Source organism: Sciurus vulgaris (assembly GCF_902686455.1).
Source record: "Sciurus vulgaris genome assembly, chromosome: 7".
Taxonomy (NCBI): domain Eukaryota; kingdom Metazoa; phylum Chordata; class Mammalia; order Rodentia; family Sciuridae; genus Sciurus; species Sciurus vulgaris.
In genome coordinates this window covers 155,525,271-155,547,449 of record NC_136467.1, presented here as the reverse complement: position 1 = coordinate 155,547,449, position 22,179 = coordinate 155,525,271, and the positions used below count along the sequence as shown (strand labels likewise).

At 43.8% G+C, this 22,179-nt stretch overlaps 4 protein-coding genes across 4 annotated transcripts; 2 read left to right on the top strand and 2 right to left on the bottom strand.

The window, feature by feature from the left end:
* Positions 1 to 10,315: 10,315 nt before the first annotated feature.
* Positions 10,316 to 10,675, bottom strand: LOC306665809 (histone H2B type 1-A-like; the record flags this gene model as incomplete). The annotated part of the gene is made up of 1 exon (XM_079147410.1): positions 10,316 to 10,675. One exon carries the CDS (start codon positions 10,673 to 10,675, stop codon positions 10,316 to 10,318), a length of 360 nt encoding a protein of 119 aa, XP_079003536.1.
* A 1,471-nt stretch (positions 10,676 to 12,146) lies between these two features.
* Positions 12,147 to 12,506, top strand: LOC306665808 (histone H2B type 1-A-like; the record flags this gene model as incomplete). Its single annotated transcript, XM_079147409.1, has 1 exon — positions 12,147 to 12,506. One exon carries the CDS (start codon positions 12,147 to 12,149, stop codon positions 12,504 to 12,506), a length of 360 nt encoding a protein of 119 aa, XP_079003535.1.
* A 6,960-nt stretch (positions 12,507 to 19,466) lies between these two features.
* LOC306666132 (histone H2B type 1-A) lies at positions 19,467 to 20,393 on the bottom strand. The gene has a single exon (XM_079148012.1). The coding sequence runs from the start codon at positions 20,368 to 20,370 to the stop codon at positions 19,987 to 19,989; it is 384 nt and encodes a 127-aa protein (XP_079004138.1). The 5' UTR covers positions 20,371 to 20,393; the 3' UTR covers positions 19,467 to 19,986.
* A 162-nt stretch (positions 20,394 to 20,555) lies between these two features.
* On the top strand, positions 20,556 to 21,218 carry LOC306666131 (histone H2A type 1-A). Its single transcript, XM_079148011.1, has one exon. The coding sequence runs from the start codon at positions 20,669 to 20,671 to the stop codon at positions 21,062 to 21,064; it is 396 nt and encodes a 131-aa protein (XP_079004137.1). The 5' UTR covers positions 20,556 to 20,668; the 3' UTR covers positions 21,065 to 21,218.
* The last annotated feature ends 961 nt before the right edge of the window (positions 21,219 to 22,179 follow it).

The following is a 22,179-nucleotide window of genomic DNA, read 5'->3' as shown; positions in this document are numbered from 1 at the left end:
CCGGATTTCTTTGTTCTGCCACTCTCCCCCGAAACTGAAAAATGTGTTCTTACCCAGCAACTCCCTGATTGGCCTGCTCCTCTCCACACGCTGCTGTCAGGGATTGGTTAGCAGCAGTTCCCTGAACGTGATCAGCTCTGTTTGCCATTTAGTCCTATGGGACTCTCCCCTGGTGAACCCCGTGCCTTGCTGACCTTTAAGCTGATTGGCTCCCACTTAGCCCCCACACTACATAAAAGCTGTGTAACTTCCTCAGTAAACAGTTCCTGCTGTGCTTCCTCCGCTGACAGACCTCCCGGCTCTGGTGGGTTTCCATGACACTCATCATCCTGCTGGCCTGTATTCTCCTCAGACGGGCCCTGAGGAGATACATCAGACCTTGTTGCTCCACAGGGAGCAACAATACAGTTTTTCTCTTTTAATTGACTTGTGTTCATTGACAGTTATACGTCTTGTAATATGAAATAACTCTCATTCCTAAAATGAGTGGGACTTAATTTGGGGGGATTTTTAAAGATGTTTTTAAAAATGTTTTTAAAAATACTTATATGTGCTTTACTAGTACTTAATATTTTCTTACCCTTATTCGTGATAAAATTTAACCAGCCACGAACCAGGACATGAATGGAGAAATTATATAATCTACTGTCCATCTCCTCCTCTTGTGGGATTTGGCCAGCTTGGCACAGGCACAGCCCTAGACCACCAGCAGTCATTCCTGACTGTCTCCACCCTGCTTAAAGGGTTTCTTGCAAAAAGCGATCAGAAATCATCCAGCCGAGGGGGTGGGAGGATGTGGTGAGTGCGAACACTCGCCCTCCTGGCCCCTCCAGGCCCTTCCCATTCTCCTAGCGGGTGGGGCCAAAAGAGCCCCTTCCTGCCGTCCTCCCCCGGGTGCTGCGCTGACAGGAGCTTACCCGGGATGGAGCAGCGCGCGGAGCCGTGCGCTTGGCCTCTTCCATCAGGCATTTTCCGATTTATTTTATTTATTTTTATTTTATTTCATTTCATTTCATTTCATTATTTTATTTTATTTATTTTTATTTTATGTTTTATTTTATTTGTTTTATTAATATTTATTTTATTTATTTTTTATTTTATTTTATTTTTTATTTCATTTTTTACATTTTATTTTATTTATATTTTATTATTTTATTTTATATTTTATTTTATTTCATTTCTTTATTTTATTTTGTTTTTATTTATTTTTTATTTTATTTTGTTTTGTTTTATTTTATCTTATTTTATTTTTAACATATTTTATTATTTTTTGGCCCCTTTCCCAAACATTTCTAAAACCCCTGTGTGTCTCCCACTCTCACGAGGCCGCGCGGGGTCACACTAAGAAGCGAACCTACCTAACGGGGCTGGGACAAGCCTGCCCTTCCGGGAGGGCGCGCTACCCACGTGGTGGGCTTCGCTGCTGGCTGAGGGCTTGGTCTCCGCAGAGGCCCCTGCTTTAAAGGCCGCACCCAGGGCCGAGCAACTCCGTCGCCGCCGCCCTTTTGGCTCTGTGCGACCCTTTGACATTTAAGTTTGTGATTGTTTAATTGATTAAAAAATATACAGAAAACCTGAAAACTACAGAAAATAAGCAAGAACTTTATCAACCTCAAAATCCTATGTCCAGTGAAAATACCCGTCAAAGATGAACAGAAAATAGTGTTAATCGAAATCTGAGGGCTCGTTGCCAGCAGACTTGCCTTCCGGAGAGATTATCTGTGTCTCCCTAGAAAGGAAGGATGTCCGAGCAGTGTGGAGGGAACTTCGAGGGAGGACGCCGCACGCCCTCCTCAGCCCAGACCCTGAGACCCCATCTCAGCCGTCCATGGGGCGGACAGCAAGCGCCCAGAGGCACCAGAGCCTGAGGCTGGATTTGCAGAGTTTGTCAGCTCCGTCATCACACTGCCGTCTTGGGGGCCTGCTGTGTACTTCAGCATACACACACCCCAACACAAGCACCGCACAAACACGACACACAGCACAACCCCCTGGAGCTTGGCAGAAGCACGCTCCACACAAACCAAGCGCACAGACGTCACAATACCACACAAACGGTGCAGACCGTACACTGTGCACTCAGCTGCACCACCGCACACAGGTCCCCACACACCACAGCACACAGGTAAACAGCACCACACAGCACACTCTTTCCTCGTGTCCTTGTGCACAATCGTCCACGTCACACTCATTCCCAGAATGTCCCTTTTCCTTTGCCTGTGGAAAGCCGCAGGAGATAGGCACATTTCTTCCTCAAAAGTTTCCCATATTACCAAATACCTTCAACAGGATAGGAAGGACCCCAAGGCCCACTGCAGAAGTGACTGAATGTCCTCGTTACGCAGCAGCTTCCAGGGAGCCTGACCTGACTCAGGACAGAGAGCAGCTCCTTCTTCTCCTTTGAAGACATGTCACCCAGTTCCACACAATACTAAATTTCTGAGTTTATTAGTAACCACCTGATAAATCCTTTGCCAAATTCTTGGACCTCTCTGCATCTAAGTTAAATGTTAAATTCTTAACTTTCACCCTTGCCTTGACTCTTCTGAGGAGTTAGGAGTCTAAAATCATCCAATGGACTAGAAACCTGGGATGTACCCACAAATTCGTGGCATGAGAAACAGGTGCCCTTGGTCTCTGCCTGTCCTGGAGGTGGACTTTCCTTCCCAAGGTGCTCCCCGGTTTCTCTGATGGAGGTGGCCCCGCTGTTCAGAGCTACTCTCCCAGGAAGGATGGGGACGTCTGTTAGCCCTGTGGATGCCTCCTGAGCTCACTCCCTCCCTTCCCTCCCTGCTCCTCCTTCCTTCTCTACCTCCTCTTCCTCCTGCCCTCACTGCCCTCAAAGATCACACCTGTTGGATATTCCACATGCTGGAGTGAGTGACGTGTGCCCTGTGGGTAGATCTTCTGGAAGGCACAGTTTCCCTCACCTTCTCCTGCCAGGACTCCAGGACCTCCTGGCTCAGCTACCTGGCCTAGGCAGTACCTGGGAGCACTTTTAACCTGAAACTCTAAAGGCCATCTCCTGATCAGTTAGGATCATCTAAGCCTGAATCAGTGATTTTGCACATTTTATTACTTACACATTTTTTCATTGTGCTTTCTCAATGCCCATTAAATGCTGGATACTTAGCAGGTGCTCCCTAAACTGGACCAGTTTTTTGTTGTTGTTGTTGTTGTTTTCTTTCTCTGAACTCATATTGCTAACCTTCAATTCCTTTGCCCAAGAGACTCTGGTACCTAATTTTTCAGTTTGATTTTTGTTTCTGGCATCTGCTCTGTTTGACACTATAGCTAGAAATTTCTGGCATCTTTTGGGAAAGGGGCACTTTTAATGAGTGAAAACCTCACTCAGCATCTGTTCAGTGTCCATATTTGGCTGTTTGTCAGCTCCAAGGCTTTCTGCTGCTTTGTGAAGCTAGAATTGCTTCTTCTAGATTCTGTGTTTTACTTATTAAATTTCTGATGCCAGTGGCTTATTAGGGAAATTTTGGAACACACGAAAAAGTAGAATGGTCGAATGTAACCATGTACCTGTTTACTGGCTTCAATGGTTATCAATATTTGGCTCTTAGAGTTTCCATATCCTGTGGAATTTTTCTGTAGTATTTTAAAGAAAGTCTCAGATATTATGTCATCCTTCATGAATACCTAATCCATTTGTATTTAAAAATATATAACTAACACACCCTCATCACATCTAGTAAATAAGCAAAACATAAAAATGATTGGTCATGTAAAAACCAACCATTATGACAACTTTCCCAGCAACTTCAAAGTGACCTCCTTCATGCTTGGTTGATTTAAACGAAGATCCACGAAGGAGTCACTTGTCACTTAATTTTTAGGGCTCTTTCTCCCTGTTCTGTATTTGCTGTTACTTAACAACATCAACAACCGCAAAGCCGGGTCCTTTGCAGAGTGTCTTGTGAATGATCAGGTGACTTGCCTGTCACTGTCATTTTCCAGGTTTCTTCATGCCCTCACATCTCTTAAATGGCTAGGTATCTGTAGGGGCTTGGCAGGTTCAGCGCAAGAATGCTTCGGAGGGCGTGAGACATGTGCTGATGTGGGAAGCGCCCAATGGCTGGCATCTCACGTTTAGTGATGGCAGACTGGCCACTGGGGTTGGGTCTTTTCTCCTGACTCACCTGTGAGTGCAGCTGTACCAGTCCTCTACCTGTGGCTCAGGGAACGGAGCCCAGATCTGCTGTTTCATCACGAGCTGCAAATTGTGGTCTGCTGACTCCGTCATGCCCTCTTCACTTGGGATATACTAGGTTACCAGATATTTGGTAACCTAGAAATACAGATTTAATAGGAAAGTTAGGACAAATACTTTATAAATTTTCAGAATAATGACTTAACCTCTTAGCAAACATGACCAAATACAATTATGACTTCATGGACTCCAATGGATCTGTGGTCACTGGTCACATTCTTGGTCCTTTCTGATGCACAGGCTGCCCTTATTTGGCCAGTGCAATTCCCTGCAAGCGGAATCTGGTGTCTCTGTGGCGTGACCCTGTGATCTTGGAGAGCTTCCCTCTTTTCCAACACAAAAACTTCTTCCAGGTCCCACATATATCTCCTACTTCCAGACTTGGATTTTTAAAAGCACTAGTGACTTTGGTGGGAAATAGTTTTCAGACACCACACTTCAGGCAGTGAGTGCTTGCTGTTCCAGTATCTTATCCATTCTAGACCTAGTCAGCAGAAGAAATAGAGAAAAAATATTTTTAGAAAAATGTAAATTTTTTCCTATATTTCCTGTTGAAAGTCATTATCTGGGTGATTTTGAATCTCTTTGACTTCATATCCCAGTGTAGTTCCCTTGTTGAAACATCTTTGGTCTCACAGAGCATCCACTTTGCATCATGACGTGCCTATGTCGACAGCAGGGCGACACTCACCACTGCTGCCAGAGTAGCTCCCCAGAAGCAGGTCCTGAGATGAAGACGTGTGACAGTGGCTCGCTAGACAGCGTCTCCGGGAAAGGAGGACACGGAATGGTGAGGGCCTGAGAAGTCAGCAGGGTAACAAGCCCAAACGGGTCTGATGACAAGCCAAGGCTGGCGAAGTCGGCTTTGGACTAGTTTTGCAAAGAAGCCCGGGAATGGCGTAGGCCACACAGAGTCATCCAGCTAAAGTGAAAGGCCTCAGAGGATTTATATGCTGTCAGGTGCTGGCTACAGGCTACTTCAGGGAGCTCCTGTCTTCCAGGACTTCTGTCCTTCAGAGAGGCTGCCTGGGAGCAGCCCGGGGACCCAGCACTGAGCACATGACTGGTGGCAGAGAAAGCACAAGGGAGCCTGCATGTGCCAAAGCAGGAGGTGGCAGATGGGGGCAGAGTGGTGACAGCATCTGCTACCCATTTCACTCAGTCCCTTCTCTCCCTCATCAAGTCCATTCCAATGGCTCTTCAGGACAACAGGAACACGCACCTCTGCTTTTGCTGCAACTGGTCCCAAGACTTTATTGATGATCACAATCCCTCTCTTTCCATCCATTCCAGCTCCCCACACCTTTGGTGGGCACTTCTGCTTATCTGGGTGGCCTGTTGGATGGGGTGACCAACTGTTCACCTTCGGTGGTGGAAGCCATGCCTTTGTCTCACTGTGGCTGCTGCAGTTACCCACTCATAGTTAAAAGGAGCGTGGGGTTTCCTGCTCTCTAGACATCCTTGTCCCTGTCTCCTTTGGTTAGCAGCCACCCACCTTCCCATGATGGCTAAACTTATTATTTCTACCTTTGTGGTAACTCCTTTCTTTCCTTCCTAGTCAACCAACAAGAGGATCCCAATAAGGCAAGGCAGCATTCAAAATTTTAGGTTGATTGGACCCCTATGTCCCCACCTGGAAGTATCCCATTTCTCTGGGAACTAGGTCTCCAACATGCACTGGAAATAAAGTTATTGGGAAGGAAAGTACAAATTCCTACTAGGATGATGGAGAGAGAGTCCACAGCAGTTGGAGGGGCCATTGGTTGGAGACTCTGGTCTACTGTGTCAACGTGTTGCCGTGGTGCAGCGACCACTGAACCCTGTGAAGAAGTGCCTGTTTGCCGGCATCACTCAGATGCTCCAGGAGCTCACAGTATGCTGGCATTTGAGGCTCGGTGTACAAGGAAATCTCTCATTTCCAGAATATGTGTCTAACAGAGATAAATCCCTGATCTTTGGTGGAAGGAAGATGTCATTGTCAACATCCTGAGAGAGGGTAGTACAAAGAATGTAAAGTATAAGTCTCTACCTTTGATAGATTTGTCATTTGTTAGTGGCAGAGGCTAGGGCAGTTTAGGGGAGAGGGAGCCCAGGGTGTTGGACCTATGCACAGCCTCCCTCCCTGCCACCAACACAAAACTCTTCAGCAGCCCACTCAGCACGCACCGATGTGGTTGAGGACAGAGTGGCTTATGTGCGCTCTCCAGGCATCCTGCTCCTCTGGTTGCTCAGTGCTTTCTCTGCAGAAGATGCTGCCTGATACACAGTTGCCTGTGATATTAAGATTCTTCAACATGGCGCCCACTCCCTGACTTCACCCATACACGTCTACCCCTTGTCACTGACCATCAGCTTGTCCCTTCCAGATCCTGGACCAACCAGCAGACCACTTGCCAATTTCTAGGAGCTTATATGCATCCTAACTGCATGCCACTTCTCTCTATATAAAATCTAAGAGAGAATAAATTACAGCAGCTAAGTCTATGCTCGAGGAGCATTTCCCTTACTTTCTTTCACCCCACCCCCACCCCACGCAGCCATGGTACAAGAGCTGTCTCTTTGGGCTTGCTCCGATATACTGGGCTAACATGTCTGTGAACCTAGAACTTATGTTCCTCCTTTCTTAGTGGGTCATAGGGCACCGTGTCATGGATGCCCTATGATGGTAGGTGGCATGAAGGTCGAGCTACCTGTCCATGAAACATTTTGTGCCTTGTGAGGAGCTGGCATTTTGAACCTGGGTGCTGTGCTCTTATCTGGAACATTTTTGTTTATTAATTCCCAGTGACCTTGTCAACAACTTAAAGTGTAACTAGATTTCAAATCTTAACTTGGAGAAAGTGCAATTTATCTCTTATCCTCTTTTTCTTTTGATTCTTTGCTGTCCTCTACCTTTATGGCAATGACCAGTTTGCCTTGGCTTCTTTCAGATCCAGATTGTTGAATAAAACCTTTTGTTCTGGCTCAATTCCTTTAGATACTTCCCCTTTTAGATTCATTTATCTTTTGGTGCTAATTAGATAAGGATCCAGATAGCTGACCGTCCCTTTTGCTACAAAAGAGGATTTGGGCCCGAACCTATTCATTGGTCATTGCACTGCAAGGTTAAGTTTTCATTGTGCTTTTAGTTGTGACTTCCATTTGTCACTTCTGTTGACAAGTGATAGTAGTCCAACTGAAATGACTCTGGAAGAAAAAGAAAGGAAAAGAAAAGATGGAGACTGATGTGGATCAGAAGTTAGAAATGAGCAGCTGGGGAAAGCACAGACACTGCCCTGCAGAACAAACCAGAAGCCTTCTGTACTTTCCTCCCCTTCTGTGTATCACTGCTGTCATTCACAGGCAAGAGCAGTCGTGCCCCTTGTGATCCTGGTGCATACCACATGGATGGTTGGCCTCCATCTGAAGTCATTCTTGGGACAGAGAAAAGGCAGTATGTAGAAAAACTTACGTCTAGAAATGACATGTTACTTTTACTCACCTTGTGTTGATCAAAGCAGGTAGTCACATTAATAGTGACAGAGTACAATACTTCCTTTAAGGAAACAGCACATAGCTGTGAAATAAGATATTCCACCACATGTGGAAAGGAAAATAGAAAACTCAGATCCCTCTTGATTTGTTGAACCAGTGTAGCATCTTTGAATTTTGAAAAATGAAATTCTATCTGTTTTAGTCATTCCATACAGTTCAAGAAATCAGCAGCAACCAAATCAGAGGCTGAATTCACTTTCACTGAGTTTGTTTTCAAGAACTCCACTTTGGGGACTTTATTTTCTGCCTCCACCTCCCCCCCCGGCCTTCATAAGTAGTTTGTTGGTGTATTCTTAGGGTTCTTAATTTCTACAATTTTCTCTTATATTCTATTATCTGAGGCTTTGGAAGGAGGTCCAATTCTTTTGGACTCTCTTGACTCTTGCTTATACTGAATTGTCTCAGAAGTATTATTTAATTTCAGATAATCAGATAATATTTAATGTTACCTCCAGGAAACTTGCCATTGGTCATGGGATTATTCCCCAGAGAGATTTTGTGTTTGCTTCTGCTAGGTAACACAAAACTGAGACGACTTTTCTGTACCCTATGTAGCTTGAATCTTTCTGGAAAACAAAAATAGCATAGAGTTGAATCTAATAGTAAAGTATGCACAAGTCAGCAGTTAATTTTACAGGAAAGGTTGAGTGTTTTTTTGTTTGTTTGTCTGTTTTAATCACCTAGTATTTGGGGTAGGAGAAAATTTCTCTCCTTGAGTCAGTGAACAGATTTCTTTTCTATTTTACCTATCATGGCAGGTCTTTGCTTTACTGGTGGCCATTAGGAAAGAACATTCTCCACTAAAAACTTTAAATTGTAAGTCGATAAAAAAGAATTGGGTTACAGGCACTCTCAAATTAGGTTGGTAAATGTAATTGGAGAAAACAACTCAGCAGTTCTCTTCCTGCTGGCATCAAACAATTGAATTAGGCTCCTGCCTGAGACCCCACGCTGTTACTGGGTGACTGCAGAATAGTGTGTTAGGGCATTGCTTCCATTTCTTTAGTGTAGAATGGCATTGGAAATAGTTTTGATGAAACTCATACAAAAATGATAAAACAATAGGAGGAAAACCTTGCAGAAGGTCAGAGCTGCTACTGTCACCCCCTCGGGTCGTTCTCAGGAGCCCCAGCATCAATTAGAGTTGAGCCAGGGAGAATAGGAATGTCAGGGCCTTGCTGGATTTTTTCCTTGGAAAAGTCAGCCATGACCTATGAGATGTTTTACTATCTCTTGGCTTCAAGTTTTCCTTTTATCTGCTTTCTGAAAATGAACATAGGTGCATTAAAATTTTATCTCAACCAGCAACTTAGAAGTTTTATCCTGAGCACACTGGAGAGAGACTGGTTGAGGGTGGGAGGAAAGGGTTTCGGGAGGCCCCTGGATGGGCTCCAGGGAGATGTGAGCCTTCAGGTGTCCAAACTACGGAACCAACATATGTGTGCACACAGTCTGAACATCAAGAGGCAATAAAGGAATTAACCAGACTGAAGATTCAGGCCACACCAGCTTTCCGGGAAGTACTAATACCTTGATCCTTCCTACTTTCGGTAGTCCCTTTCAGTGTCTGTTATCGGATTTATTTTTCCCCTTAATGCTTCTTCTCCACTCCCAGGTGAGAGTCCAGATCATCATGACAGAGTGGGTCTTGCATTCAAAGTCCTGACTCGAATGTCGGGCATCCTAATTTCTCGGGAAGCCTACTGTCAAATTGGGAGCATCTCAGTATTGGAATCCAGGATTACAGGACACAAACACCATTTCTGAAAAACCTATGATAAAACAAAAAAGTGACCCCCCACCAATTCTAAATAATGCCAAAATAGGACAAAGTTCCTCCGGTTTACCAGTTGACCCTGGCTAGGGAACTTGTTGAGACACAAATTACTTGAAATGGCAAGATCTTCACATTCCAGTGCCAACCTCTTCAACATCACCGTGTAGGGACTCTTCGCGATGTCTTCTTTCAGAGGACATCATCAGACCAAGAGACGCCGGGCTTTGGGCCTCAAGTCCCAGCAGGCCGAGGGTAGCTAGCCTGATTTATAGGGCCCTTCACCCCCATGCCCCCAACACACCACTAACCTGAAGGGGAAGAAAACCAGCCTTGACGCTCCCATGCCGGACTGGCAGAAGCCCGCAGCTCCAGGCTCTCGACTGTTAAGGCTGAAGATTGGCAATGGGACGGCCTAGAAAAAGGCGAGCTCTTCGCCCATGGGAACCCCGCGCCCCAGCAACACCCACGTGGGCCTGGGATTCTACCTCTGCACGGCTTCCCTCGAATTTGGAGTTTCAACGAAGCCGTGGCACGCACAGTTCACTCGGAAAGTAATGCCAGCTCTAGGTGTGCGAGTAAAGCCAGTTACGTGACTGGCCCGAGTTCCACGCTCCCCTTGGTTTTCAATCGCATTAGAGGAAAAGTGAGCTTGTCTAACTCGGCAAGCGTACTTCCTGCACTCGGGCCCCCGCGACTCGCTAAGCAATCAGTGTGCGGTCCTTCAGAAAGCGTGAGTGGCTCTGAAAAGAGCCTTTGGTTTGTCGCGTTCCTCTGGCGGCTGGTCAAGCTCGCTTGGCGCTGGTGTACTTGGAGGCGGCCTTGGTGTCCTCGGGCCCTGCGTGCTTGGCCAGCTCACAAGGCAGCAGCAGGCGCATGGCCGTGTGGATCTCACGGGACGTGATGGTCGATCGCTTGCTGTAGCGCGCCAGGCGCGACGCCTCGCCCGCGATGCGCTCGAAGATGTCTTTGACGAACATGTTCACGCCGCTCCCCGCCTCAGAAGAGACACTGGCATCGCAACCAGCACTCTGGGTGGCATCTCTTGCGCTTTCCCCGCCGCCTTCCTTCGTCTGACTTCTGGAAGCCGCTTTCTTACAATCCTTCTTGGAAGTGGCGGCACTCCTTGGCGCAAGCCCGGGCATGGTGGAAGCTCGGTGGCAAAGCGAGTTGCAAGAGAGCGGCGACTGCTGGTGAGTGCCGTATTTATAGGTGCAGAGCTCAAATGGCGTCCTTTGCATCTGGCATGTGATTGGGTATTGCCGAGTATGTAAATGAGGCGACACCTTTCCGGTTCTCTGATTGGTTAAACAGCAGGCAGCCGGTAGAACTGCCACAAGCCACTGCCCGACTATAAATAGGCTGGGCGCCGGTCTTAACGGAAGCTGTTTCCGTTATAACAGATTGGCAGGGGAACAGCCGTGCCCACCCTGGTGTGTTGGTCCCATGGGGGGTTCGCTGGTCCTCGCCAGCGAAGCTCAGTGGGTGGCATGTCTGCATAGGTGCACTTGACAGCTAGACCTTACAGCTGACCTACAACATGTACATTTCGTGTAAAGTTTGGATCGCCAAATATCAGCTCATGGCTCTGGTGGCACAACCATTACTCTGGTGGCGAAGTCTTGCCAACCTTGCAGCTATGTTGCTGTGTCCATGTTGGCAGCTTCCACAACGAAGTTCAGTGCCATTTAAACACCAAAGCTGGGAGTGACAGAAACATCGGGATGTGAAAATAAACCCAAAGCCAAAACCGATATGCTTCTCAATTTCTTGAAAGACTTGGGTTTAAGTGAGGATCAGAAAGAACAGTAACATCTGACTCACCAGCAATATGTTTGACTACAACTATCAAAAATTAGAACTGAGAAGAATTTGGTCTGGTGGTTGGAACAGCAGAAGGTGTTTTTAGGGCTCTGTGCTGTCCACAGTGAATTTCCCGTTGTGGGTGGAACTGTTCCAGTGCCCACTTCAGAGATGCAGGCATCTTGGCAAACTGCTGAAGTGAACACGCTATCGTCTTCGGGAAAGGGAGCAAATCTAGAATAGGAAAGAGTTGTGTCAACCTTCCTAGCTCCTAAGAAGAATGAAGATATCAAATATTGTCTGGGTCGGGTGAGGTGGTACACTCCTGCAATCCCAGCGATTTAGGAGGCTGAGGCAGGAGGTTGTCCAGTTCAAATCCAGTCTTAACAAAAGAAATACGCTAAGCAAGTCAGTGAGATCATGTCTCTAAACAAAACAAAACAGGGCTGGGGATGTGGCTCAGTAGTTGAGTGCCCCCAAATTTCAGTGGCGAGGACCAGCGAACCCCCCATGGGACCAACACACCAGGGTGGGCACGGCTGTTCCCCTGCCAATCTGTTATAACGGAAACAGCTTCCGTTAAGACCGGCGCCCAGCCTATTTATAGTCGGGCAGTGGCTTGTGGCAGTTCTACCGGCTGCCTGCTGTTTAACCAATCAGAGAACCGGAAAGGTGTCGCCTCATTTACATACTCGGCAATACCCAATCACATGCCAGATGCAAAGGACGCCATTTGAGCTCTGCACCTATAAATACGGCACTCACCAGCAGTCGCCGCTCTCTTGCAACTCGCTTTGCCACCGAGCTTCCACCATGCCCGGGCTTGCGCCAAGGAGTGCCGCCACTTCCAAGAAGGATTGTAAGAAAGCGGCTTCCAGAAGTCAGACGAAGGAAGGCGGCGGGGAAAGCGCAAGAGATGCCACCCAGAGTGCTGGTTGCGATGCCAGTGTCTCTTCTGAGGCGGGGAGCGGCGTGAACATGTTCGTCAAAGACATCTTCGAGCGCATCGCGGGCGAGGCGTCGCGCCTGGCGCGCTACAGCAAGCGATCGACCATCACGTCCCGTGAGATCCACACGGCCATGCGCCTGCTGCTGCCTTGTGAGCTGGCCAAGCACGCAGGGCCCGAGGACACCAAGGCCGCCTCCAAGTACACCAGCGCCAAGCGAGCTTGACCAGCCGCCAGAGGAACGCGACAAACCAAAGGCTCTTTTCAGAGCCACTCACGCTTTCTGAAGGACCGCACACTGATTGCTTAGCGAGTCGCGGGGCCCGAGTGCAGGAAGTACGCTTGCCGAGTTAGACAAGCTCACTTTTCCTCTAATGCGATTGAAAACCAAGGGGAGCGTGGAACTCGGGCCAGTCACGTAACTGGCTTTACTCGCACACCTAGAGCTGGCATTACTTTCCGAGTGAACTGTGCGTGCCACGGCTTCGTTGAAACTCCAAATTCGAGGGAAGCCGTGCAGAGGTAGAATCCCAGGCCCACGTGGGTGTTGCTGGGGCGCGGGGTTCCCATGGGCGAAGAGCTCGCCTTTTCTAGGCCGTCCCATTGCCAATCTTCAGCCTTAACAGTCGAGAGCCTGGAGCTGCGGGCTTCTGCCAGTCCGGCATGGGAGCGTCAAGGCTGGTTTTCTTCCCCTTCAGGTTAGTGGTGTGTTGGGGGCATGGGGGTGAAGGGCCCTATAAATCAGGCTAGCTACCCTCGGCCTGCTGGGACTTGAGGCCCAAAGCCCGGCGTCTCTTGGTCTGATGATGTCCTCTGAAAGAAGACATCGCGAAGAGTCCCTACACGGTGATGTTGAAGAGGTTGGCACTGGAATGTGAAGATCTTGCCATTTCAAGTAATTTGTGTCTCAACAAGTTCCCTAGCCAGGGTCAACTGGTAAACCGGAGGAACTTTGTCCTATTTTGGCATTATTTAGAATTGGTGGGGGGTCACTTTTTTGTTTTAACATAGGTTTTTCAGAAATGGTGTTTGTGTCCTGTAATCCTGGATTCCAATACTGAGATGCTCCCAATTTGACAGTAGGCTTCCCGAGAAATTAGGATGCCCGACATTCGAGTCAGGACTTTGAATGCAAGACCCACTCTGTCATGATGATCTGGACTCTCACCTGGGAGTGGAGAAGAAGCATTAAGGGGAAAAATAAATCCGATAACAGACACTGAAAGGGACTACCGAAAGTAGGAAGGATCAAGGTATTAGTACTTCCCGGAAAGCTGGTGTGGCCTGAATCTTCAGTCTGGTTAATTCCTTTATTGCCTCTTGACAGACTGTTTACGTGTACACCACCTTTGAAAACCTTAGTTGATGTTAAATGTACAGTAAATTCATAGAACAAGTGCCCTGAGAAACAGCTGCAGCAGAACTACTGAATGCCTTTCCTGGTAGTCCGTCAATGTGGTGACATGGGGCTTCTGAATTCACATTGTATGGAAGAGGGACATCTCTAATAATGTGCCCCAGGTACCAAAATAAAACCCTGGCAAACAGAAAACATCTGCATGACTCTCAAATCTCTGTGACATCAAGAATGTAATGTATTTTTTCAGGCCATTTCTTTCAATCAGCAGCATGTATTTATAATTCACTCATATAAGGAGCAATTGCTCATTTTTTTATTGACTAAAAATACCATATTTTGTTTGTCCATTCTGCTTTGCTCCCCCTCCCCAAGTGCTGGGGATTGAAACCAGGGTCTCATACATGCCAGGCAAGGACTCTATAGGCTTGCATCTCTGGCCCTCCATTTATTTATTGAAGATACATTGATTACTTCCACTTTTTAGTCACTATAAGTAAAATGATATTCATATGCATAATTTTGAGAATGTTTTCAAGTTAGCTAGGTAAATACTAAAGACATGATTTCTGGGTCATAAAGTAAGTGTATAGCTCTGTGAGAAACTGCCAAATTGTCTTCCAAAGTGACTACACCCTTCTATATTCCCACTAGCAAAGGATGTGGGTCCTTCTTGCTCCACATTTGTCACCATTTTTTAATGTGTTTTGGATTTTCATCATTCTGTTAGGTCTAGTGTTGTATCTCATTGCTTTTGTTTGCATTCCCTTAATAAAAAATGATGTTGAGTTTATTTTTATATCATTTGTCAAGGTGTCCTTCTGAATCTTTTGCCCATTCTTTAACTATGTGGTTACTTTATTATTGTTGAATGTAGAGTCTTTTTTTATATATATTTTGGATACAAGTCCTTTGTCAGATACATGATTCGCAAATATTTTTCCTCCTTGCAGTGTCCAGTGTTCTCATTCTCTTAATACTTTCAACTGAGTGTAAATTTTTATTTTCAAAATGTCCAATAGAAATATAATGCAAACCAGAAATACTGGTTGCATGTATAACTTTAAACTTTTCAGTAGCCAAAAGTAGCAGAAAAAACCCAGGTATAATTAATTTTAATAAAATAATTTGTTAGATTCAATATCTCCAAAAGTTATAATTTCAACATGTAATGAATATAAAAATTTTAATTTACATTTTTAAAATTAAGCCTTTGAAATCTATTGTACATTTTAAAATTAAGGCATATCTCAGTTGAGACTAGCAACATTTCAAGTGCACAATAGCCACAAATGGCTAGTGGCTACAGAATACCTCTAAACTCTCCAGGCAATATAAACTATATCCTTTGCTCTAAGCACATCTGTTTCTGCAGTCCAGGGCTCTCCATGAACTCCAGACCTAAAAATTCAATGACTTACTCAACATGACAGTTCCTATTCTGTTCAACTACCTCAGAATTCTCTCCACAAGAGTTCTCAATGTCTCCTGACAACCATTTCTGAACACCAATATTTCCTAAGTCCTTGTGGATATAAAAATCAAGTGGTGAAATTCTGCTAATGACCAATTTAGATTAGATCACTTAATCTTCTTTAGTTGTTAAGATACATAACCAAGCTGGTTGTTTTTCATCAAGAATTACTAAATCTATGGTCACAAGACAATGGGTTTCCTAGATACAGTAACCCACTCCAATCCCAATGGGTATCTGCCATAAACACATATCTTGATCATTGTCCCTGTTTTTATCAGCAAAACATACTTTCTCTCCTTACTTCTGCTATTTATCAACTCTTGTGACATGAGAGGAAGAGAGGAAGAACTTGCCATAAGTCAAATGATGACATAACTTTTCCATAGGGGTACATTCCTTATTGAGATAGTTCATGAATTCCTTTCCTAGGTTTGTTTCAATAAATTACCACAAATTTTGTAGCTTAAAACAGTAGAAATATATTCCCTGTTATGAAAACCAAAAGTCAAAAAAGTGTCAACAGAGTTGGTTTCAGCTGGAGACTGTACAGGGAGACTCTGCTATACCTTTTTCCTGACTTCTGATGGCAAATGGAGAACCTTGTCTTTCCGTGACTTATTGGTACATAATTCCAATTTTTGTTTGCCACCTCCCATGTGACTATCTTCTCTGTATCTTTGTGTCAACATTCTTGATATTCACAAACACCTTAATTCCAAACATGGCCTCATTCGCAGGGTCCAGGGGTAAGGACTTGGACATATATTGTTTTTAACAGACACAATTTAACTCACTACACTTCATATATTAATAAGATTTCCCTAAGCTTTAGCATGATATTCATACAAAAAAATTTAGATCAGATAATCTAAGCGGAGGTATTTTAGAGTAAATTACTGTCAATGCAAAGCCTTCAAGGTCTCCTAATATAAAGAATTTTGCTCCAACATTTGATTACATCTACATTTCACTATACAAGAAAGTAAGCCTTATGACCCTAAAGAATTCCTTTATTTTGTGTTTTTGCATGCACACCCACATACATTCAATGAGCAAATGTTTGAAGAATGGAGAAAAAGGATGCACAATTTTTAGAAAATATTTTTGGAAAAGGGAAGCAACAGTGCAGTCAGTGGTCTACGACTCTGCAGAGCTGGCAGCATCTGCCTGCACAGAGGCCAATGAGGACTTGATAAAGGTGGCCTGGTCCTCTCTGACCTCACCTTGGGGTTTCCCTTGTCCTGTATACCTGATGGTTTCATCTGAGATGAGATGAGGAAGTTTCCCTTTAGAAGGCTGATCTTTCTCTTTTTCTGCATTCAGAGACATTATGGTGACTTTGTGGCAATTGCAGCATCCAGATTTCTAAAAAGGCCCTTTATCTGGCCCTGAACTTATTGGTACCAATTATGTTCTTGTGTGGTGACAATGCAAAATCACAGTCTACAGATAGGTAAAGGAAGCCACAATTGTTCCTGCTTCTAGGACAAATCCCCAAATAACATATTTTTTATCTGTGCATAAACCAAACAACATAGATCACTAACAAATTTAATTTAAAAGCGGTGACATGATTGTAACCAATCATGATTTGTATGCCATTTATGTATGGGCTTAAAGAGCTAGCAGTGAAGTTTCTAATTTATGTGATTACCATTAAAAACCAGAGCAAATGAAATTTCAACGGGGTTATTGAGCAACTGATGTTATTGAACTAAACAGTGGTAACTGAAATCCACGTCTATCGACACCATCCAGTTTGAGGACTGCCTTCATAAAATAAAAGCACCCACTTAAGGAGCTAGGGAAATAAAAAAGAAAATAAGCCAGCAAAGCAGAACGGATAACTAGTGAGAAAAGTGAAAATAATAATCATGAGAAAATAAATATAACTGATAAATGCAAAACTACAAGAAATACATTTTTAAAGTGAAATAAAAGAACCAGAAACTGTGGTACATGCCTAAAATCCCAGAGGCTCAGGAGGCTGAGGCAGGAGGATCACAAACTCAAGGCCAGCTCAGCAACTTAGTGAGACCCTGTTTCAAAATAAAAAAATAAAAAATAAAAAGGATTGGGCATGAAATAAAGGATTAATCATTAACTAATGTGGTTTGGGAAAATGAGAAAGCACATGCAAAATAAGTTAATACAGGAGTTGTATTACAAAAAAACTGTAGTGACAACAATCAATAGTGAAGAATTTGCTTATGTCTAAGGGACTATTTTTAAATAAATTTCTGGAAAAATCTGATTTATCAAAATTTATTCCATATTGTTAGCATATCTAAACAGCATAATTTAATAAAAGAAAAACAAAATTAAGAACTGTCACACAAAAAAAGCATTGAATACTGATTCATTCAAAATGGAATTTTACCAAAGTTTTTAAGAAAAGAGAATTCTAGGACTAGGGAGATAGCTCAGTTGGTGGAGTGCTTGCCTTGCAAGCACAAGGCCCTGGGTTTGATCCCCAGCACCACACAAAAAAAAAAAAAAAAAAAGAAAGAAAAAAAAGAAAAGAGAATTCCAGTGCTATTCAAACAACTCCAAAGTATAAACAAGACAGCATTTTTCACATTATTTTTGTAAATTGAATAAAAATTCATTGCAAAAGCCAAATATATTGCCCACAAAAAAGGAAAATAGAGAATACCTCTGTTACAGTGTTGAAGTGTAAATTGTAAATAATACATTGCAAGCATTCAGCATAACATTAAATGTATTCTATATACATTTATAGCAGGAATACAAGTATAACTCAATGTAAGGAAGTGTGTTAAAATAACTCAGCATCATATACCTAAAGATGAAAGATATATGATCGTCTCCAGAGATACTGAAAAGACATTTAGCCAAATTCAACATCCATTCTTGATTCAAAACTCAATAAAGCAGACCGAATGATTCTTCCTCAATATGACATATTTAATCAGGATGAAGGCAGAAGAATCTTCAGCATCATTAGGGACAAAACAAGAATGTGTAATCTTCACTATTTCACATTGTTGTAAAGGTGCAAGCCACTAAAATCAGGCAGGAGAAAGAAATTAGAAGTGTAACTAAATAAAAGGAGGCAATAAAATGTTTCCTATTTTCAGATAATATTGCAAACATAAAATACAACATCTACTAGAAAAGTAATATGAAAATAAGTTAATTCAGTGAGGTAGTAAGATATAATAATGATGCACAGAAAGCAATCTTTCATACAAAACAAAACATTAGAAGATATTAGTAGGGAAATACCTTATTTGCAATAATAAAAAAAAAAAACCTAGAAAGCCATTTAATTTTTTTAAATGCCAAATTTAAATGAAGGTAATTGCTTGCTTCCTCCAACCATCACATGGTACCCTAGAGGCAGGCAAATGGCCCTGGCCTCACCAGGCACTGGGTTGAGTAAACGGATCTAGAGCGAGCCCTCTGGGAAGACTCTGTGCTTTCAGCTGGACACCCAGTGAAACAATCTCTTCCTGCCTTTACTTCGAACAATTTTCATGAACACTTGCAACTGAGACCAGCATCAGAGTCAAGTGGAAAAGGGTAGAGGCGAGAGCAAGAGGTCAGGCCGGCTCCCATCATCCTACTGGGGGAAACTTCTCTGACTGTGGGTGTCCCCTGTAGTGGTATTATTTATTAACTCAGCCGGTTCAGCTGGCACTTCCTGTTATTCGTAGCCAAAATATATTGGAAATAAAGGCTATGTCCGGTTTTCTCTGAAGAGATGCTCTTCCTAGTTACCTTTTTTATCTTTTGCCCAAATAATACTAACCAGCCTTGGGTAATTGAAGTCGCCTGTTATGAGTGGTCACAAAATTGACAGGGATTGGGAGGCTGTGTGGTACCTGCTGTTTCTCAGGGTGTTAATGGGGCGACTGGAACAATACTGCCCCAGAACCCCATCTGCCACCTTGGAGGACTCTGAACCAAGGCAGGCTTTGAAGGAACCCTAACTTTGCACAGAAGTACAGGGTTCTTTATTTTGAATTTTCCTTGTACATTCATATATTCTATCAAAAGAAACTAAAGCTTTTTAATGTAAAAAAATCAGATATGCATAATCTAAATATTTTTAGAAGGAAAAAACCATCAAATTGAGAATTACAACAAGCAGGTTTACAGGATATAACAATTCAAAAATTGAATTCAATGTTCCAGGAATAATTTAAGACCTTCTTTTTAAGAGTTGAATTCAATGTCTCATCACTTTGCTCTTGAAGAGTAGTGATCTGGTAACACAAGACAGAAAAACACCATTTTTAATGGTTCTAGCAAAACAAATACAGAAAATTCAGTTAAAAGTAACTGCCAATTGACTGTAGTTAGCCATATATTACTCCAGAACAAAGTGCTTTAAAGGAATGGCAAGATCTCCACATTTCAAGGTCAACATTTCAATCAAACCTAGAGCATCCTACTAAAGACATAAAGCCAAGAAATATGGGTTTTAAGTCTTCAAGGCCCAATACCTGGATGGTAATTAGATTGGAAAGCACTTTTACTTATCAAAACAATTTAGCAAAGGCCATAGTCTACTCCACAGATTCAGACCTTGTTTTGCCTTAAGTCAGGAATGTGTCCTAGCCAAGAATTACCTAAGTCCCTAATAGCATTTATTCCAACATGACAGCTACATGTTGACTAGCCAAGAACCTCAGACAGCTGCCTTTGAAAAAAGTCTGGATTCATGTACTTAAGTGTTGGGGCACTGGAGCCATGTTTAGTTAACAAGAGTATATTAAACCAAGCTGTTGGTGTTTAAGGTCAACTAACTATGGCTGACCACATAAGCACACAGCTCTTTCTTCAGAAAGTGTTAAGTGGCTCTTAAAAGAGCCTTTGGGTTAGAATCAAGTTTACGAAACAAATTTACTTGGAACTGGTGTACTTGGTAACAGCTTTGGTACCCTCGGACACAGCATGCTTAGCCAGTTCCCCGGGAAGCAGGAGACGCACAGCTGTCTGAATCTCCCGGGATGTAATAGTGGAGCGCTTGTTGTAGTGCGCCAGGCGCGACGCCTCGCCAGCTATACGTTCAAATATATCAGTAACAAAGGAATTCATGATGCTCATGGCCTTCGAGGAGATGCCTGTGTCAGGATGCACCTGCTTCAGCACCTTGTAGATGTAAATGGAATAGCTCTCTTTGCGGCACCTCTTGCGCTTCTTTCCCTCCTTCTTCTGAGTCTTAGTGACAGCTTTCTTGAAGCCCTTCTTGGAAATCGTAGTACCTTTAGAAGACAACTCCGGCATGGTTAGCACACGTTAACAGCTGAAAGACAGCAACTCCAAGTAGAACCCAGTAGGAAAATGCCGCTTAAGGCTGAGAAGAGTGGTATTTATAGGCACAACCCTCAAATGACGTAGTGACAAACACTATCTGATTGGCCGATAGCAGTGGCAAGTATGCAAATGAGGTGACTCCAGTAAGACTTTCTGATTGGCTGTAAAGTCATAGCCAATCAGGTGGCAGATCACTACCTGCCTTTAGACTATAAATAGGCCGGCTTTGGCACATCCTTCTCGTTTCCAGAAGACCTCTTCTGCAGAGATGTCTGGACGTGGTAAGCAGGGCGGCAAGGCGCGCGCTAAGGCGAGGACCCGCTCTTGTAGAGCGGGGCTGCAGTTTCCTGTGGGCCGAATCCACCGATTACTGCGTAAGGGCAACTATGCGGAGCGGGTTGGAGCTGGCGCACCAGTCTATTTGGCAGCGGTGCTGGAGTACCTGACGGCCGAGATCTTGGAGCTGGCAGGCAATGCAGCCCGCGACAACAAGAAGACGCGCATCATTCCGCGCCACCTGCAGCTGGCCATCCGCAACGATGAAGAGCTTAATAAGTTACTGGGTGGCGTGACCATCGCGCAGGGTGGCGTCCTACCCAACATCCAGGCTGTACTGCTGCCCAAGAAAACTGAAAATCGTCACCACAAGATCCAGACCAAGTAATCTTAAAGTGAAGAATCCTAGACGATGTAAATCCTGGAGGGGAAGTTAAACAAAAGGCTCTTTTCAGGGCCACCCTAAACTTCATAAGGGGACTGTGCACAGATCACAACCGTCTGCCGTTACTTAATCCCACTTTTGACTTTCAGGAGCCAATACTCAAGGATGTGGTGAGAAGGAAAACCGGCTTTGACACCGGTTAATGTGAGATGAGTAAGTTTAGCACCAGCTTAGTTGAAAGCGACGGTTGTCGTTCTTGAGGATTGTAGTATTCTAAGGAGTAAAAGCGGTTCTATTTCGTTTACGTGAGTTAACGGTTACGTATTACTGGATGAATTGGAAGTAGACTCCCGCTCCGTTGTCGAGGTCCTATGGCTTCTCAAGTGCCTTCGAAAGGATTCCTTTCAATATGGTAATGTAGGTATGGTGAGGAAACGGGAGAGGATGAAGCAAGTTAAACCCTAGACTTTATACTTGTGTGTCTAAGGGAGCATCTGAGTACTTGATATCTGGGTTTCACAAGATTTGATTAAGATTTAAAGTGAATCAAAGCCATAATGTAATGATATACTGCTAATTTTAGGGGCCAGAAGACAAGACCTGCCAGTTTTCTGAAATTCAGAAATGTGGGATATTTTGATTTACTTGATTTACTACTAAAAAGGCAAAATCGTTGATCCATTTATGCACTACAGACAAACGGGAGAGAGTTACCATTAAGGCTTACCACATTTCCTAGTTGGCTATTATGGCCAATCCAAGTGTGCTGGCTTTGGCTCTTCATTTTTTTATGAAGACTCACCTTGTGAAATTTGTCAGCTTCTTTCCTGTTGACCTATCATGTCAGTTAATTCTCATTACCAAACAAAAATGTTGAGGGTAGAGATGAAGTTTTTTGCGTTTTTCACAAACCACGGAGGAGCAACCATGGAAATCATAGTACAATGGAATGCCATCTTCAAAGTACTGAGGCAAAAATAACACCCCATATAAAATTATGTAAATTTTTTAAGTGAAGCCTTTTGGGGACAAAGGATAGTTTTACTACTCAGATGCATCCTGGAAGAATTCTTATTGAAGGATATATACTGAAATAGATTAATTCAGAAGGTTGAGAT

Excerpts from the sequence above, each read along its gene's own strand:
- LOC306666132 (XM_079148012.1), bottom strand. The coding sequence starts at position 20,370 with ATGCCGGAGTTGTCTTCTAAAGGTACTACGATTTCCAAGAAGGGCTTC.
- LOC306666131 (XM_079148011.1), top strand. The coding sequence starts at position 20,669 with ATGTCTGGACGTGGTAAGCAGGGCGGCAAGGCGCGCGCTAAGGCGAGG.